General features: G+C 43.3%; 1 protein-coding gene across 4 annotated transcripts in view; it reads left to right on the top strand.

Annotated features, from left to right (window-relative positions):
• The window catches only part of FBXL20 (F-box and leucine rich repeat protein 20), a 64717-nt gene that overhangs the window by 29296 nt on the left and 15135 nt on the right, over positions 1 to 20286 (top strand). For all 4 annotated transcript variants that reach the window (XM_084751109.1, XM_084751111.1, XM_084751108.1 and 1 more), the window contains exons 3-8: positions 6424 to 6478; positions 8899 to 8973; positions 11139 to 11233; positions 12984 to 13052; positions 15999 to 16094; positions 18682 to 18808. In XM_084751109.1, coding sequence (XP_084607235.1) covers positions 6424 to 6478; positions 8899 to 8973; positions 11139 to 11233; positions 12984 to 13052; positions 15999 to 16094; positions 18682 to 18808 — 517 coding nt within the window. The remainder of the gene's footprint in view (positions 1 to 6423; positions 6479 to 8898; positions 8974 to 11138; positions 11234 to 12983; positions 13053 to 15998; positions 16095 to 18681; positions 18809 to 20286) is intronic.

The raw sequence follows: 20286 nt of genomic DNA, 5'->3' as shown, positions 1-20286 counted from the left end.
CCAGAGCTATGGAGACCTTGCCTCAAGAAACAAAAAGAAATCAGTCAGAGCTGAGCGTGATGATGGTACCTGGGAGGTGGAGCCAGAAGACGAAAGAATTGAAGGCCATTCTTGGCTATGCAGTAACTTCAAGGCCAGCCTGGGCCAAAGACCCTTCCTCAAAACATGAAACTAAAATAAAAAATTAATATAAGACTGCACATTTTCTTGTTTAATATTAGTGTCCATCTGTTTGTTCGTTTGTTTGTTTCATTTTGGAGACTGGGTCATAGGCCTGGCTGCCCTAAAACTCTGCCTTCACAGTACTGGGATTAGAGGCACACAGCACCCCACTTAGCAGGCAGGATACTCCCAGTGGACTGTTTATTAGTTCCTCGTATTTGAACCAACAGGATGGCTCAGCCCTTGCTACAAACCTGATGACCTGAGCTTGGTCTCCAGACACATGCAGAAGTAGAAAGAGGGAAGAGCTATACACAAGCAGGCTACCATAGCATGCCCCCTCCGGCCCCCAGTCACACACACTGAATAAACGATTTAAAAAGGCTTCTAGAACTAGTGCTTTTACGTGGAAAATTTAAGGTCCAAAGATGGTCAACCATGTTGTGAGTTCAGCATACCACTTACCTTCTTGCTTTTGTTACCCTCTCCATAAAAAAAGCAAAGAGTGGAGGAGGGCTGGTAATTAGGATGAGAAAGTGCAATTCCACCTCAAAACATGGGCTCCAGTTGGAGGCAAGTGTCAGGCCAGCCAGACCTGCACAAACAAAGGTTGAAACCTCTGCTGCCTTTTGCTGCTCTTGTTCAGTGCTAAGACTCAAACCTACAATGGTGAAACGTGCTAGACGAGCACTCTGCCAGTGAGCCACAGCCCAGTTCATTTATACTCATTACATCGTTACTGAGATGATTTGTATGTGATTCTTTGTTTGTTTCTTTGTTTGTTTCTTGATCTTAAGACAGACAGGATTGCCCTGGCTATCCTGAATTCACTGTGTAAACCAGGCTGGCTTCTAACTCACAGGTCCTGCCACCCACCTCCCTATGCCTTCCAAGTCCTGAGCTGCAAGGCAAGTGCCAACACACCCTACTAATGTAATTTTTAAATGAGTTTGTTTTGTGTTTATTATTGTTTTTTATGTAACTCTGTCATAGAGAATGGCTTGCTTTTTTCTTTGCTTGGCTTATTTTTGAGATAGGGTCTCACTGCAGCCTGCTTCTCTGTACTTGATCTTCACATCTCCCAAGTGCGGGGATTACAGGCATCTGCCAGCCTGGTTTTATTTTGTTTTGTTTTTAAATATTTATTTATTATTTATACAGTGTGCATTAGATCACATTATAGATGGCTGTGTGAGCCACCATGTGGTTGCTGAGAGTCTAACTCAGGACCTCTGGAAGAGCTCTTAACCACTGAGCTATCTCTCCAACTCCATGGTTTTGTTTTAATTAATAACAAGACCTGACCCTTCTACCCTCTGCTCAGATGTAGTTGATAGGCAGCTCAGTCTCCTTGTGGGTCCCATAATATGGGGACTGGGGGCTACCTCTGACATGGACTCTGGCCTCACTTCCCCCTGACGAGGCAGCCTTCCCAGGCCACAGAGGAAGAGAATGCAGGCAGTCCAGATGAGACTTGGTAGGGGAGGAGGGATCCCCCTTTCTGAGAACTAGGGGAGGCAGGATGAGGGTGGGAGACCTGGAGGAGACTAGAGAGGGGGCTGTAATCGGGATGTACACACACTGGCGCAGTCTTCTTGTATAGGTCTCCCAGCGCTAAGACTATATATAAGCTACTTAGCTTACTGAAAGTCTTGATAGCTTGAGTTGTTTCCTAGTTTATCTATGTAGTTATGTCACCTATGAAAAAACTTAGCATTTGTAATCTTTACTATCATTTTTTTTTCATTATTTTAGGTAGAATGTTCAAGTCATGTTGAACAAAGATGATTCCTATCTTGCTTCTAACTTTAAAGGCCTTTTTGATGTAATAACCCAACAGCCAGGAGTAGTAACATCTACCCACGTGTTAGCCTGTTAATTTAGAGCATTGCTCACATAACGTATCGTGAACCTGTAGGTAGAGAAAAATAAGTAGAACTTTATGTCATTTTTTTTGTCACTGTATTTCAGGGTGGTGGTGGTGGTTGCTTTGAGACAGGGTTTCTCTGTGTAGCCTTGGCTGTCCTAGACTTACTTTGTAGACCAGGCTGGCCTGGAACTCAGCAATCCACCTGTCTCTGCCTCCCTAGTGCTGGGATTACAGGCGTGTGCCACCATGCCTGGCTTTGTATTTCAGTTTTTACAGTCGGTTACCAACTGTCAGATTTCTAGTTGGGTTTTTTTTTTCCTCTCATTTGCTATAGTAACACAGTTGAGTGATTTTCCTTGAAAGTTTTCTAATCATTCATTAGAGTAACACCCTAGGCATGAATCATTTAGATGAATAGGGTAGACAGGGTGTGGTGGTGCACGCCTGTGATCTCAGCAGGTGGCCAGGCAGATTGAGTTCAAGGACAACCAGTGACACCCTATCCCCTGCCCCCCAAAAAGAAACAAATTTTCTTGAGTAATTTCAAACTTACAGAAAAGTTACAGTACAAAACCCAAACTCTTCCCCACCCCCCTTGGATATGGCGATACCTTCACCCACCTGTAATCTCGCCATCCAGGAGTCTGAGGCCAGGAGATCATGACATTGAGGCCAGCCCGAACTGCATACGGAGACCCTATCTATAAATAAGCAAGCAAACAAAAAACCAGTTGGGTGGGCATGGAATAAAAGAGGGAGATTGGCTTTCATAAATTGCCAGTAGGAATGTAAAACTAGTACAGCCACCATGGAAAAAACAGCCTGGCAGTTCTCAAAAAGCTAAATTTAGAAATACCATATCATCAGCATTTCCACTTTTATAGTTAGAATAATATAATAATAATTGGATTGAGGACCTGTGGAAAGGCTCAGTGAACAGAGGTATTTGCCACCAAGCGTGAAGACCTGTGTTGGGTCTGTGGGAGCCACTGCCCCCAAATAAATAAATAAATGTGATGAAATAGTTGGACTGGTTCTAGCAGCATTACTAGTAATAGTCAAAAAGTGTGTGTGTTTGAAAGAAGTCAAAAGGAAGGGCCTTATTACTTATTTACCTATTCCCATTTTATTATCTTTTTTTTTTTTAAGATTTATTATTTATTTATTATGTATACAGTGTTCTGGCCTGCAAGCCAGAAGAGGGCACCAGATCTCATTATAGATGGTTGTGAATCATCATGTGGTTGCTGGGAATTGAACTCATGACCTTTGGAAGAGCAAGCAAAGGTTGCTCTTAACCTCTGAGCCATCTCTCCAACCCCCCCATCTTATTATCTTATCGAAGTTATTTCCTGGGCTTTTGTTAGGTGTTGTTGCTGACCCTGCAGTATATAGAGCAATTATGTTTGCTCATTCTGTGGCTCCTAGTTTCACCCTTCAACTCAGTACCAATTTTAGTCAGTTTCTCATGTGGAACAAATAAAAATATATCAGAAATCTAAGATGAGCCTGGTAGTTCAGGTGCATGAAGGCTGAGGAGTCAAACGTGCATGTGCTGTAAGAATACAAGTGCTCTTGGCTGCTAGGCCATCCCTCCAGCCCACCTCATGTGTGCCTTTTCTTGGAGGAAGGGAGGTTGAGACAGGGTCTGTCCAAGAGTCTCCGCTTGTCCCTGGACTCTCACTCTGTAAGCCAGGGTGAGCTGAAGGTTCCCTGTGTCAAAAAGTAGAGAGGACTGTGGGTTAACACAGTAGCGCAGAGCCTTTGTATCAGGGAAATTGGTTGTAACCATTCAGTGCTGTTGCTGTTTTCCCTTTTTTTCTCTTTGATGTTGTACAAGTGTTTGAACCATCCAAACCACCTCCCGCAGCTGGGTGGCCGGGTGCACACCTGCAGCTCAGCGTTCTGGAAGATGAGGTGGGAGCTAATGAGCTCACGGATAGCCCTGGCTGTAGAGTGAAGTCCTGTCCTACAGAAGAAAGAGCAAGAAAGCAATGCTGGCTTCAGAACTAAAAAATACTTAAAGTTGTGTGATACTAAAAGAAGACATAAGTGCAGTGGAAAAGGTGGTTAGAACACATTCTCCAACAGGCACGCACGGTCTTGTCAGATGGTGTTGGGAGACGGCTGTCCACACCAGAAGGATGAAGATGGGCTGGAAAATCTAAACGCGCTGCAGCAGCAACTCGTGGGCTTCACGTGCAAGGCCCCGTGTCTGACCCAGCGGCACACGCAGAGTGAAGTCACACTCTTACCGTAGCCAGTGTCTACCTCTAGTACACCCCCCAAACCTCAGCATAATAGGTAAAATTATTTTTTTTAAAAATCACTATAACATAGAGGGATGGCCCCATACCATTGTACCTGGCAGCAATTTCTTGAATATGAAACCCCAAACTCAGGAAATGAGAGAAAAATATGTAACTTGGTCTGCACCATAACTTAAAGCTTTTAGGCATTAAAAGAGGCTGCAGCAGTGACAAGGTATGGAAGAAAAATGCGTGTGTGAGGAAAGACTGTGCTCTTGGATGCACAAAGAGCCTCACAGTGATGTCAAAATGACTACTAGACATGGTGCTTTTCTGGTCTTGTCTTTGTTTTTTAAGACAGATCTCTACATATTTTGTTTGTTTGTTTGGTTTGGTTTGGTTTTTGTTACTGTTCTTGTTGTTGTTGTTGTTTGGTTTTGGTTTTTTGAGACAGGGTTTCTCTGTGTAGCCTTGGCTGTCCTGGACTCACTTTGTAGACCAGGCTGGCCTCGAACTCACAGCGGTGTGCCTGTCTCTGCCTCCCGAGTGCTGGGATTAAAGGCGTGCGCCACCACACCCAGCACAAGTAGGTGCCTTTCTGAAGAAAATGTACAAATAACCAAGAAGCACATCAGAAATTCTCAAGCTTTGTGTGGTGACTTAAATGTATTGCCTAGGAGTCCAAGGCAGGAGAATTGTGAGTTTGAGGCCAAGCTAGTCTACAGCATCAACTACAGAGGCACATAGAGATACCAGTTCTTACTTCCCAGCCATTAGTGTGGCTGTAAAAAACAAAAACAAAAACAAAAAAACAAGAGGAAATAATAAATGATAGCAAAGATGGAGCTATTGGAACTCAGGATTTCTCTGTGTAGCCTTGGCTGTCCTGGACTCACTTTGTAGATCAATCTGGCCTCGAACTCACAGAGATCTGCCTGCCTCTGCCTCCCAAGTGCTGGAATTACAGGCATGCGCCACCACACCCTGCTTGGATTGGAACATTTTTGCACTGGTAAATAGGTGTTTAAAATGGTACAACTAGCCATGCATGGTAGAACACGCCTTTAATCCCAGCACTCAGGGAGGTAGAGGCTGGCGGATCACTGTGAGTTTGAGGGCAGCCAAGTTTACACAGAGAAATCCTGTCTTGAAGATGGATGGATGGATGGATGGATGGATGGATGGATGGATGGATGGATGAGATGGTACAGCTGATAACATAGCAGAACAAGAGTTCTGTGAAACAAACAGTGATGGTCCAGAAGTTCTTCTTCTGGCTATACACCTGAAATAATTTAAATCAGCGATTAAAACAGGTATTTGTGTTTATAATAACAGAATTTGTAATAACCAGTTGAGGAAAGTAACCCAGGTATTCACCAATGCATGTGCAGAATGTGGTATTTGTATATAATAAACTATTCTTGTCCTTACAAATAAAATAATACCAAGTACCTGTCCAGAGAGAAGGGAGAATGGTGGTTGCCGAGAGCTAAGGGAGAGGTGATGGCAAAGTACTATTAAATATGAAGCTTTGGTTAGACCACACAAGGCTTCAGAGGTTGGTGGTAATGATTACATAGGAGGAGCCAGTACTCAATGCTGCTAAGCTATATACACTTCATATAGTTAGGTTGGAGGCTGACCCTCGACTGCTATGTCTTTCAGTGTAGGAAAAGCTAGCTTTGCAAATTACTCAGGGTTTGTTTGTATTTGTTTGAAAGACCTTCTGCCTCTGGGTGCTGGAGGTGTCCTGTGTGTATGGTGCTGTGTGTTCATCATTATAGGCTACATCCACGAGAAACTTCTGATCGACTGTTAGGGGGTGGGAAAGGGGAGAAGGGGGAGGCCGGCAAGAGGGGGCACTAGAGGGATTGGCCGCTGGCATGGACAGTGATTTCTGTAGATGAAAAGATAATGACACCTATTTTGCACACTATAACAATTAAAACACACACCAAAACAACCCTAGACACTGTGTTTGCACACCTGGACGCCCCCCCCCTCCTGTTGCGTGAGGATCCTGAGCTCAAGGTCATCCTGGACAGCAAGATGGGGTGGGCTGGAGAGACTACGGAAGAGACAGAATACCTAAAAGAGAGAGAAATGGTAAAATCTTGTCCCCCTCTCTTCTCTTCTTAGGATATTTTCTTTCCTGGATGTTGTCACCCTGTGTCGCTGTGCTCAGGTCTCAAGGGTAAGATGGCTGACATGGTTACAGAGGACCATTTCCTGGCACTGGGGCTGGTAGCCTCTGTAGCGGCTGTTATTTTAGGTGTTGCTTATATATTTTACAGAAGATACTATTTCACTCAAAACCGCATCCATGCGGTGTGACTCTATGGTTGCTTTCTGTTGTGTGTACTGTTCTAACATTTGTATGAGGGTGCTTTACATTGAATGCATGGACTAAGGAATCATATCTTGCTACTTTTTAAAGTTCATTTTCTACCAATACATAGACACGCACATGAATATATTAAAGGCTCTTGAGCATCTAATTCTCACGTTATCGCCACATAGTCTTTCCTTCAAAAATGGCAGGAGGGAGGAAAAAGTTACAGAGCATCACTAATAAAGGTCCATAAAGTACAGTTTCCATGTTAGGTGAACCCAGGTGCCTCTTCACGTCCTCAGTATAAATGCCGCCACCACTGTATTTGAAAAACCAAGAACCTTAATGTAGAAATTTCCCCTTTATGGTAATTTTAGAGTAAATTCTCCATCCTAAAAGTTATACTTAAGTGCATATCCACTGTTTTGGAAACAGTGAGCCGTGCTGTGATTTCTTCAGCAGCTGTATGGTCTTTTAAGCATCCTTACAAACAAGCACATTTTCCTCGCTGACTCCATACAAACTGAAGTCATCCAGTGGTGTGCGCAAGGGAGCTTTAGTTGTGGTGTTCACTTACGGAAGGGAAGGAGGTAACTGTGCCAGGTCTCACCAGCTCTGGAGTGTTGGTGCCTTGGTCTCTGTTGTTCTGGTGTGGATTGTATCGGAGGGAGACACTTGCTCTTGTGCCACATGCCAGGACTTTGAGGGTTTTTTGTTTTGTTTTTAATGCAGACGCTAGGGAGGAACCTGTCATTTCTAACTTTAGGCTGAGTTCTGCCCATTTCCTCCTCAGTGAAGAACCTGGCAAGGACTAGCACATAATCAGATATATTTAGCCCAAGAATCTCTTAAACATGTGGCTTTTTAAGAGTTTTATTTGTTACTTCCCATGGCTAACTATTTAAAAGAAGTAGAAAAAAACAAAACAAACAACAAAATAACACTGGAGGAGGGCTGGAGAGATGTCTCAGAGGTTAAGGTTGCTTTTCCAAAAGTCCTGAGTTTAATTCCCAGCAACCACATGGTGGCTCATAACCATCTATAATGAGATCTGGTGCCCTCTTCTGGTATACATGTAGGCAAAACACTGTGTATATATTATAAATAAATCTAAATTAAAAGAATAAAATAACACTGGGAAAATTGAAAGCCACAAAGAAAAAGGTAACATTGACTGTGTGAGAAACTTCCCTAGCTTTAGAATAACTGCTTGCTTACCCTCACTCCCTGTAAGGATTCTTGCTGACCATTTGACAGCTACCCTTGGGTTTCTAGGAATATCCAGAATTTTGGTGTTGGAAATTTTGGAGAAAAGTGGGACATGGTGGCCCAAGCCCTTAATCTCATCAGTTGGCAGCCAGAGGCTGAGGGGTCTCTAAAGAGTTCAGCTCACCCGGTTGTACAGTGAGACCCTGCCTCCAAAAAAGTTGTTTTTCAGAGAAATCGCTATAAGTATAACCTTCATTAGATTGCTTTTTAAATTTGTTGTTATAAAGAGCACTCTAGATCTGGATATGGTGGCTTATGCCTTTAGTCCTGGCTCTTGAGTGTCTTGGGTTTGAGAACACCCTGGGCTTCATAGTGATACCTCGTCTCAAACACACACAGTAGACTGCCCATTTTGTTCTGAACAATATGTGGCTTCTGTTACCTAATTAGGTGAAGCTTTTAAAGGCTTTAACACCAAAAAATCCACAACAAATGAGCTGAATGTTGGAAAATTTAATAAACTTTCTTGATTCCTCCAGTTGATGGAAGAGACATCTAAACAGGTTTAAGTTGGCAGTTTTAAAATGAACATGAGCCCTGGACCTGGCGTCCCAGGACGGTTGAGGCCGAAGCAGGAGATCGAGAGTTGGAGGCCGGACGGGCCTGCACAATAAGACCTTTCCTAAACAAACAGCTCGGTGCAGCTCAGTGGTAGAATGCTTGCCTAGCATGTACAGGGCCACAAGGCCCTGGATCTGATCCCCAGTGAGACAAACAATAAAATAACATCGTCGCTGAGTCAAGTTGGACAGAATATTGATTGATTGCAAAGCATAGCTGAGTGAGTGTGTTGATGAGGAGAACTCATCAGAGAAAGACAGGGCGCCGCCAGGCTTTCTGCGCTGCCCCCAGTGCCGCACCACCACGCTGCTGGTTGATGGGGGATACTGGCAGGGAGTGAGGGCGGTTCTGCCCAATCTCAATTATTTGTTGGTTGAATTGTGAAATTAAATATTACAGCTTCTGTTTTGATTTCAACCTGTTCATCTGTCATATCTTTTTATTCAAAATAGGCCTGGAATGTCCTAGCTCTGGATGGCAGTAACTGGCAACGAATTGACCTGTTTGATTTCCAGAGGGATATTGAGGTATAATTATGTGGTGTGTGGCCTCGTTTATCTCATTAGTAGTTACAGCACTAATGCCAGCCATTAAATCTTTTTCCGCTGAAGAAGCATTTATTTTTGGTACAGCAAGCTTGCTTCATGGAAGCCTCCAACGTTCTCAGAGAGGATTTTCCTAGCTAGGTGTGGTAGCAATGGCCTTTAATCTCAGTAGAGTTAGGCAAACCAATGTGAGCTGGAGGCCCTGTCTCAAAACAAAATGATGGCAACAACAACAAAGTGTTTCTTGAGCTTTGGGAAGAGGGTACTAGGATTCAAACCTAGGCAGCATGCACAATAGGCCACACTCGGCTACTGGCCTGTCTGTCTGCCCCTAATTTCCTTCAATTTTTGAGGATAAGTGGAATTAGTTTCTGAAATAACACTAAATTCTTTAATAACTTTAATCCTGAACTGAGACCAAGGGTTTTGTTTGTAGTTTTTGTTCATGTAAAGCAGCTATTTTATATTTGTTTATTGTGTAGTAAGTAGGCTTAAACTTGTTGGAATGGTATTTGTGTTTATTTTTTAATGTGTGTTTTGATTCTTGGGGGAGCAAAATTGATAATTTTTATGGAAAATGAAGAATGGATAAAGCTAAAATTATTAAAATTGTTTTTATAATGAGTCAGTTTCCTTGCATATGAGGGTTCTGTTTTTTCTCATTTAACCTTTTGGTATAGCCTGGTACCTTTAAATACACAAGTATAATAAAAGTGTGCATCCAAGCATGCCACTCCCAGCACATAGAGAGCACAGAAGAAAAGAAAGAAGTGTGCTGTTGGGTTGGGAGACGGCTCAGATGGTAAAGCCTATGCTATATAAGCATGAGGACCTGAGTTCAGATCCCCAGCATCTGTGTACAAGTCAAGACCGGAGGTTCTGTAACTCCAGAACTGAAGGAGGGCAGATGGAGATGGATCCAGCTAGGCGTGTGGCGCACGCTTTTAATCCCAGCACTCGGGAGGCAGAGGCAGGTGGATCAATGTGAATTCGAGGCCAGCCGGGTTTACAAAGTGAGTCCAGCACAGCCAAGGCTATACAGAGAAACCCTGTCTAGAAAAACCAAAACCAAACAAAATACCAAAAAAAAAAAAGACAGATGCATCCTAGAAGCTTGCTGGCTAGCCATAGTGGAAGCTCTAGGTTCAGAGACGAGTCCTATTGTTACAAAGAGGAAGAAGAGGGGGAGCAGTTAGAGAAGACACCCGACAACAGCCCCTGGCCTCTGTGCACACCTGCTCACATGCATGCAGGGTCACCCGCCTCTGCACAGTACTCGCAGAGCTGAGGAAACGGCTCAGTAGTTAAGAACACGGGCTGCTCTTCTAGAGGACCTTGGCCTGATTCCCAGCGTCCACATGGCAGCTCAGCTCACACCTCTCTCTAACTCCAGTTTCAAGGAACCAGGCTTCCTCTTTTGGCCTCCACAGGCACTGCATACATGTACTGTGCAGGCATACATGTAACCAGAACACCCATACAATTAAAATTAAAATAAAATTTAAAAACCTCACCAACATACTGCATTTACCCCATAATTCTCTGATCTCAAAGATAGTATCTACTTTTAAAATGTGGCCCATAGATTGATTCATCAAGATGGTAAGTGCGCACTGAGTTCCTGCTATGTGTGAAATGCTATGCTAGTTCTCTAAAAGGACAGGAAAGTAAAGATGGAAGGGTATAGCGTTGCCTTGCTGTGGTTACCCCAGGTGAACCACACACAGCACATAGAGTTCTTCAAGGACAAGATGGCATCAATCCTCAAATACAGGTTACCTACAAGTTAAACAAAATAAGAGTATAGACTGTAGAACAGTGTTTCGAGTAGATGGGTAATCAGAAAGGCTTTCTCAGAGTAAATTGACATTTTCTTAGAATTTTCTTACTTAAAAGTCTTTCTCTTCCTGGATAGTGGTGGTGCACGCTTTTAATCTCAGTGCCCAGGAGACAGACAGGTGGGTCTCTGTGAGTTTGAGGCCAGCCTGATCTACAAAGTTACAGGAGGGCCAGGGCTACAGAGAAACCCCGTCTTAAAATAACAAAAACAAAAAAAGAAGTCTTTCTCTCTTTTTCTAAGTGGTTTTTTAAAAGATGTATTTTTGTCAAAAGTAACCTAGGCTATCTTTTTGCCTGTCTCCTTATAGGGCCGAGTAGTGGAAAATATTTCAAAACGATGTGGAGGCTTTTTACGGAAGTTAAGTCTTCGTGGGTGTCTCGGAGTAGGAGACAATGCATTAAGGTAAAAAAAAAAAAAAAGACTTAAAAAATTTTTTTTTGGCTAGGTGTGGTGGCACACGCCTTTGATCCCAAGCAGAGGCAGGCAGATCACTGTGAGTTCAAGGCCAGCCTGATCTACAAAGTGAGTCCAGGACAGCCAAGGTTACACAGAGAAACCCATTCTCAGAAAACAAAACAAAAAATAACTTTTAATCTTTTAGATTGAAGTAAAAAACAGCATTGTCTGAGAAAAGGCAAAACACTAAAGTAGCTTTTAAATTTCCAAGCTGTTAGAAATGCAAGCATATATATTGGTTATGACAAAACTACCTAGTAGGAACCCAGTAGGGGACCCAGGGCATAGAAGCGTACCCTAATAATCCCAGCATTCAGTAGGTGCAGGGCGGAGACTCTGAGTCAGCCTGGGCTACATAGCTGGCCGAATAGAAAAGAGATGAGGTTTCAAAATGCTCTCCATTAAAATAGTTCTTTGGGGACCTTGAGTAAGTTGGTTTTTTTAGGCTTTTATTAACTCAAAGATGAATTTCATTTTCAGCTTTTGTTAACACGAAAATCAATGTTTAATCCCAGAAACTGAGAGGTTAAGGCAGAAGGACTACAAGTCAAGGTCAGCCAGGGCTACACAGTAAGACCTTTCTGAGATGACTGAAAGAAGAAAATGTTTACAGCTGTAAAGAACAGTTTGTGGAGCTGGCTACAGTGGGGTATACCTTTCAGGAGGCAGAGGCAGGTGGATCTCTGTGAGTTCGAGACCAGCCTGGTCTACAGAATGAGTTCCGGGACAGCCAGCACTGCACAGAAAAAAGCATGTCTTGAAAAATCAAAAATAAAAAGAACAGTTTTGAGAGGGTGTGGTGGCACACTCCTTTAATCCCAGCGCTCGGGAGGCAGAGGCAGGCGGATCACTGTGAGTTCGAGGACAGCCTGGTCTACAAAGCGAGTCCAGGATGGCCAGGATAACATAGAGAAACCCTGTCTCGAAAACACAGAAACAAAAACAAACAAACAAACAAAAAAACAGTTTGTGGGAAATTAATTTCTTTAGACCCACCAGCTACTTGGTGCTCTGTTGAATTCACACCTCACACAACAGATACATAAGTTTGTTTTTATTACTCCCAACAGCAAGTTCTTTGATTTTTTTCCCCCCAGATACTGACTAGGTGTTTCCATTCACTGCCGACACTAACTGTCCACAGTGAGCTCAGACCCTGCAGGCTGCCAGCGCAGGCGCAGTAGTTAACCGCTACTTCAGATGCCAGGTGCAAGTCCCACATGACTGCGCTTCTGTGAACAGCCCACCCAAGCAGGTGCTACCAGGTCTCCTTCCCCACATTTTCTGGTTTGCTAGAGTGAGCCTGATAATTCAGGAAAGAATTTTAGGTACTGTTGACAGTTTAATTAAAGCCCGTGAGTAAATGGCTAGAGGAAGTGCTACACGAGGCAGGGTTAGAAGTGTCTGGACAGGAGCACCTGCCCTTACGGGGTTGGCATGCCACCAGCCCGGAAGCCCGGGTCCCATTGTTCAGGGTTGTATTACAAAGATCAAAAATGAGAACAAATTTCCTGTTACTCAGGAAATTACAAAGGTCTTAAGATCTCTATCCTGGAAACTAGGGTTAAAACCAAATCTGTATTTTGCATATTATGACATCATAGAAGTCAACAACCAGTATTATTTTATGCATTTTTCAATATCTAAAATCTTGCCTAGTGTATTTGTAACCTTTTTTTCTCCCCCTCCCATAAAGGACATTTGCACAAAACTGTAGGAATATTGAAGTACTGAGTCTCAATGGATGTACAAAGACGACAGATGCGTGAGTATTGGGTTTTAGGAGAATACGTCATAATCTATAGTCTGTCCTACTCCAGCTTTGACTGTAGGCTGCGGACCATGTTGAATGTCGGGCTTACGATACTGGGAATGAACCCAGGGTCTTGCACTATACTCCTGAGCTCTATCCCCAGTCCCACAAGACTGGTTTTGGTTTTGGTCTATGTTATCTTGGCTGTCCTGGACTCTCTTTGTAGACCAGGCTGGCCTCCAACTCACCAAGAACTGCCTGCCTCTGCCTCCCGAGTGCTGGGATTAAAGGCGTGCACCACCACACCCAGCAGAAGAAAAAATCTAAAAGAAAAAAGTGGTGGTGGCAGCACACACCTTTACTCCTAGCACTGAGGAGGCAGAGGCAGGTGGATCGCTATGAGTTCAAGGCCAGCCTGGTCCACAAAGTGAGTCCAGGACAGCCAAGGCTATGCAGAGAAAAACCACTGTTTTGGAAAACCAAAAGGGGGGGGGGGTCTTTAACAGAAGAAAATCTCAGAAAAGGCCAACAATTAAAAATTTAAGGCATAATACATATAAATAACCCAAAAGTTAAAGACAAAAAAAAAATTTTAAATCTTTTCAGTTGGATGGAAATAAGATAGTCAGACATGCCAGGTGTGGTGGCACACACCTTTAATCCCAGCACTAGGGAGGCAGAGGCAGGTGGATCACTGTGAGTTCAAGGACAGCCAGGGTTACACGGACAAACCAATTCTTGAAGAAGGAAAAAAAAAAAAAAAAACAAGATAGCCAGACATGATGATTCATAGCTGTGGTCTGCAGTTAGGAGGCTGTGGCAGGACTGTTGCCTGGAGTTTGAGTGATTGCCCAACTTACACGAATTTATGAAACTATCTTAAAGAAAAACAGAACAAAAAGATACCAACTAAATATAATTTTTACATGTCATAAAAGGGTCTTTATTTTCTTATAAGGGATCAAGCACAAAAACATATAAAACCAAGCCAGGCATGGAATCCCAGCAATTAGGAGGAAGAGGTAGGAAGAGTTAGCAGCCAGCCTGCTCTACATAGTGAGTGCCAAGAAAGCCAGAGAGATCCTGTTAAAACAAAAACAAGAGCCGGGTGTGGTGCCGCACACCTTTAGTCCCAGCATTAGGGAGGCAGATCTCTGTGAAGTTCTAGGCCAGCCTGGTCTACAAAGTGAGTCCAGGACAGCCAAGACTACACACAAAAACAGCAGCAACAACAACAATGCAAACACACACCTTTAGTCCTAGCACTCGGGAGGCAGAGGCTGGTGGATCTCATGAGGTTTAGGCCACCCTGGTCTACAGAGTGAGTTCTAGGATAGCCAAGGATACACAGAGAAACCCTGTCTTGAAAAAACAAAACAAAACAAGAAGATGGAAGCATTTGATGCAGTTCTAAGTCAATTTTATTATTTTTTTAAAAAATTGTGAGCTCCTGTTTATTTTTATGGGTGTTTTGCTTTAATCTCAGCACTCAGGGAGGCAGTGTCTAGACCACATTTGAGCCTGGTGCCTGTGATGGTCAGAATAGGGCATCAGATCAGATCCCCTGGAACTGGTATTATAGACTTTCATGAGTGGGTGCTGGGAATTGGACCTAGGTCCTCTAGAAGAGCAGCCAGTGCTTTTAACTGCTGAGTCATTTCTTCAGTCTCGAGATTATATTTTTACAAAATTCATGGGCTCAGCTTGGCTGTGCAAGCCTGAGTTTAATCTCTAGAAAACATGGTGGAAACAGAAAGCCCACGCCTAAAGGTTGACCTCTGACCTCTGCCTATAGGCTGTAGGAATGCTTTCACACATGTGTACACACTCATGAACACCATATACATACACAATAGTAAATGAAAATCTTACATTAAATATATTCCTATAGGGTATTGTGTACATCCCCATAGCACATGTAACACCCTGGGGGATCCCCAGCATCACACACACAAAAACCATAAACTACTGGACAGTACAGTAATACTGTAATTTGTTAATTTGGGATCCCAATCTTTCCTCTGTGTATACCTTGTAAACGTCCAGCTTTTTGCAGGAGGAGAGATCCTTTTGAGACAGGGTCTCTCTGTGTGGCCTTGGCTGTCCTGGACTTGCTTTGTAGACCAGGCTGGCCTCGGACTCACAATGATCCACCTGCCTCTGCCCCCCCAGTGCTGGGATTAAAGGCGTGCGCCACCACGCCCAGCCAGGTCCATCTCTTTCATTCCTGCCTTGTGAAGCCTTTTCTGAATAGAAAGTTGGTGAGAACAGAAGTAGAGGATTTGGGGTTTTGTTTTAAGATTTACTTATTATATATTCAGTATTCTGCCTGCCACAAGAAGGCACCAGATCTCATTACAGAAGCTCGTGAGCCACCATGTGGTTGCTGGGAATTGAACTCAGGGCCTTTGGAAGAGCAGACTGAATCATCTCTCCAGCCCCAGAAGTAGAGTTTTGGATGCTAGGTTTCCGGTGTTTCTGGGTTTATAGACCTCTTAGCACTCACTTACATACTTAGTATGCTGTCCCTAGCTCACTGTATTTCCAAATCTAAATTAAACACCCTTATCTTGTGGTGCAAATTATACAGCACAGCTTATCTTTTGCCTTGTAAATGATTGCTATCTGCCTTTTCCTCTACAGTAAGATTCTAGGGTTTATAGGTGCATTTGCATGCTATGAAAATTTTACAGTTCTGATATACACACGCATATTTACTGAGAAAGGTGTGTGGTACACTACACATTTAGACTGTTGGACTTGCTTATATATCATCAAGTGCCTTATTTAAATTTTATTTTTATGTGTCTGGGAATACAGCCACACAATTGCTACAGCACGAACGTGAGGGCAGAGGACAGCTTTGGGGAGGGGTCTGTGCTTTTCCCTGCTGAGCCATCCCAGCGCCCACGTGTGTTCTTATTTTAAATGTGTGTTCATTTCTTTTTCTGTTTGCAGTACCTGTACTAGCCTTAGCAAGTTCTGCTCCAAACTCAGGCACCTTGACTTGGCTTCCTGTACATCGATAACAAATATGTCTCTCAAAGCTCTGAGGTAACTTTTCTATAACACATACAATACTTTGAAAAGAATAACCAATAGTACAGTTGGGATTGACGTCAGCGATGTTTTATGGTTGTGTCCTGTAGTTCCCAGGGGACCTTTTCTCCTGCCCCTGCTCACAGCAACGTCATAGGCTGCTACATGAGTATGAAGTGTCCAGGGGTAACTAGGATTTGAACAGCAGTGTGTGATGTCCATTAATGGTCAGATGTTCATGAAAAGAAAGGGCGTGTGTTGCTACAGCTTAGTGCTTAAAGTGGAGTCTGGAGCCAGGCTATCGTCTGAACACAGCCCCGAAGAGCTTTCCTTGTGATGTTGTAGCACTGCTCCTAGGATTACATGACAAGCTATAGGAACTGTAGAAAACTGTAGAAAGTTTTGCCTGTATTTAGCTGTTTTTAGGTTGAAGGCCTTCTTGTGCTTTAGCCTAACGTATATAAAGGGCTTTAAAAGCCCCTGGAATGTGGCAATAACTGGTCACTGTTTCAGTGTTCTCATGTTTACGTACTTTAAAGCTGGAGTTTATTCACACCCATAATCCCAGCACATGGAAGGCTCGGGCAAAAAGGTCATCAGTTCAAGGCCAGCCTGTATTTAAAAGTGAGATAGATGTTCTCAAACTTAATGATAGAGAGTCCAGAACACAGACAGGTTTCACTAGGTCTGTGCACGGGCACAGCAAGTGCTGCCGCTAAGATTCATGCCCAGCCTCCCTTCTCTTCCCTTTCTCGTTTTTGTTTTCAGACAGGTCTCATTCTGAACTCACTATGGAGACCAAGCTGTCCTTGAACTCACTCTATAGTCCAGGAAGGCTTTGAATTTATGATCCTCTTGTCTCAGCCTCTCAAGTAGCTAAGATTACAAAGTGCTACCAGGCCCAATTTAGGGAAGAAAATTTAAGGCAGCACATCAGATATTCCAACCCGGCCTTGAATTTTTTGACTGTAGATGACACTGAACTTCTGAAACTCCTGCCTCAGTTGCCAAATAAAAATGTGTTTTAAAAGAGTGAAATATTCACTCCACTTGGAAATCTACTTTTTAACTAGACTTTGCTAAATAATTAGGCCACTGTGTGTTGGTTCTGTTTGCACACATTAGGAACTAAGCTGTTACAGCCGGGCCTGGTGGCGCACACCTATAATCCCAGCACTCAGGGAGGCAGAGGCAGGGGCATCACTGTGAGTTCGAGGCCAGCCTGGTCTACAAAGGGAGTCCAGGACAAAGCAAAGAAATAAAGAACAACAACAACAACAACAAAAAGAATTAAGCTGTTAGCTTTTATATTATGGTGCTGCTTGCCTATAATCCTGCCATTAAGGGAGACTGAGGCAGTATCAGTGCTGCAAGGTCAGTCCCAGCCGAGCCTGCAGAGTATTAAGCCAGCCAAGGCTGCTTATCAAGACCTGCTCAGAAAGAGAATTAGTGATGAAGCACATGCTCTTTTCACACAGCCAGGCATGGTGGCACATGCCTGTAATCCCAGCACGCTGGGAGGCAGAAACAGGCAAATCTCTATGAGTTCAAGGCCAGCTCAGTCTACAAAGTGAGTCCAGGACAGTTAAGACCATACACAGAAGCCCTGTCTCAAATAAATAAAAGAAAGAAAGATGGTCTCATTTATTGAAGACTTTAAGCAGCAGATAGGACGAGCATTTACAGGTTTTTTAAAAATCTAAGTATCTGTAATGTGCTGGGTACTACTGAAACAGCCATGAAATGTGACTCTGATGTGCCCATAAGTTTCTCAGAGGCCACAATGGAAAGGACTTATAAGCAGATACTGTGCTAGCTGGGGATAGAGGGGCGTGTCTCCGTCTACATGAGCCCGGGACCAGACACTGATCTTACACTGAGAGGTTCAGAGAGGCTTCAGTGACCCTGTTTATGTTGAGGATGAGCTTAAACCTAGTCCTAGGCTTTATGTAATCTCTTTTCTATAAGCAGAATACTTAAAACCGTTCAAGCAGTTCAAGCCAGCTGTGTTCTGGGTAGGACTGTTTAAACAGCAGAGCTGAAGCTGCTGTGCTGCACGCAGAAGCTGAGCGTGGTGTCCTTACCTCAGCCGGCAGAGACAGCACTCTGTAAGAGACCAAGATGAAGAAGTACATAGAGCCTTTGTGAGTTTTTTGTTTTTTAAATAAAAATTTGAAAGTGTAGCAGGCATGGTGGCGCACACCTTTAATCCCAGCAGTCTGAGGCAGACACAGGCAGATCACTGAGTTCGAGGCCAGCCTGGTCTAGTCCAAGATAGCCAAGGCTACACAGAGAAAACAAAAACAAAAAAAATTTTTTTTGAAAGTGTAATAGAACTGTGATACTAGTAAAATTCCTTGATGGAAAATCTGAGCTTGAATCTGAACTGTCTTTAGTTACTCTATAAATTCAAACTAGTCGTTTAATTTCCATTTCCAATCCATATCTGAAAAGCAATATGTGTTTTGTACTTGTTGGGTAAACTGGACTTAAAACACCCTGCCTACTGATGTAACCCTGCGTGACCACCACAAAGATGAGCCTGTGGCAGCTTTGGGATTGGAGGTAGTGACATGCTTGTCTTATTTTGTTTTATCCTAAGTGAGGGGTGTCCACTGTTGGAGCAGTTGAACATTTCCTGGTGTGACCAAGTAACCAAGGATGGCATTCAAGCACTAGTGAGAGGCTGTGGGGGTCTCAAGGCCTTATTCTTAAAAGGCTGCACTCAGGTAATACTCCGTGTAGTGCTCGTGAAAGTCAGAGGAGCCATGCCCTCCTTGTAGGGATTCCCAAGACGGTTTTCTTAAGTACAGTGGGAGTTGTAGATGCTGCTAACTGTGAAGACACATCCTTCCAAAAGTTATAATGTCTCCCTTAGAACTGAAGAATGGAAAGAATTAATATCTGACTGAAGTGTAAACGGGGGAGAGAGTGCAGTTTATCTGTACTGAAAAGAAAAACGTATTTACTCTTTATTCTATTCTGAATAGGCAAGAAAGGCAATCTTGGCAGTTTACACTTATATAACCAGCTGGAATTATATGCAGTATATGGCAACTGCATTTTAAAGGCTTCATTTTACCTCTTGCTGTAATCTCACAAATATAGTACTTTTTTTTTTTTTCATTAAAAAAAAATTCACAAACCAGGGCTGGAGAGATAGCTCAGAGGTTAAGAGCACTGGTTGCTTTCCCAGAGGTCCTGAGTTCAATTCCCAGCAACTACATGATGTCTCATAACCATCTAAATTGAGATCTGGTGCCCCCTTCTGGCCTACAGGTGTATATGCAGGCAGAACATTGTGTACATGATAAATAAATAAATCTTTAATTTTTTTTTTTTTTTTTTTTTTTTTTTACAATCCCAGGCATGGTGGTACATCCCTATAATCCTAGCATTTGGGAGGCTGAGACAGGAGGATCCCTTTGAGTTCAAAGCTAGCTTGGGCTACATCATAAGACTGTGTCTTAAGAAAAAAAAAGTAATAATAAAACTCAATTTCTCTGGCTAAAAAAAGTAAGCTGATCAAACACCATTAGAAAGAAATAGGGCTGAAGAGATGGCTCAGAGGTTAAGAGCACAGTCTGTTCTTCCAAAGGTCCTGAGTTCAATTCCCAGCAGCCACCTGGTGGCTCAGGACCATCTATAATGTGATCTGGGGCCCTCTTCTGGCCTGCATGCACACATGCAGGCACAATACTGTATAAATAATAAATAAATCTTAAGAAAAGGAAATGATGAGAGCACGGATGGAGTTAGATGTGACTGGCCTCTTCCCGTGGTTGCTAGAGCAGCACCATGCTTTGTCATGAGAGAAGGATCCCGCTGTTTGAAACAGAACTTTGGCAGTCTGGTTGCCTCAGACAGCGCCTTGAGCTGTATGTAGCTTGTTGATGGGGATGCTTCACTGTGGCCAGCCGCTGAGGTCTGCCCCTGATCCTCACCATAGATAGACACTGCCGAGTCTGGTCTTAGCACCTCCTCCCAAAAGCTTGTTCAAAAAGAAAGCAAAAACTGAATGTGGGTTGTAGAAGTGTGAAAATTGCTTTGCCTTTGTAATCTTTCCACAACATATCATGGCTACTTAATTTGTTAGAAATAAAATGCATATCCAAACGTGGCACAAGCCTGTAATCAGGAGTAAAGGTCAAGGCCAGCCTGGTCTACAAAGGGAGTCCAGAGCACCCAGGACTACACAGTTAGACCT

The sequence above is a fragment of the Acomys minous genome, assembly GCF_964271855.1.
Source record: "Acomys minous genome assembly, chromosome: 12".
Taxonomy (NCBI): Eukaryota; Metazoa; Chordata; class Mammalia; order Rodentia; family Muridae; genus Acomys; species Acomys minous.
Note: the sequence above shows the minus strand (reverse complement) of the source record. Positions and strands in the feature narration are given on the sequence as shown.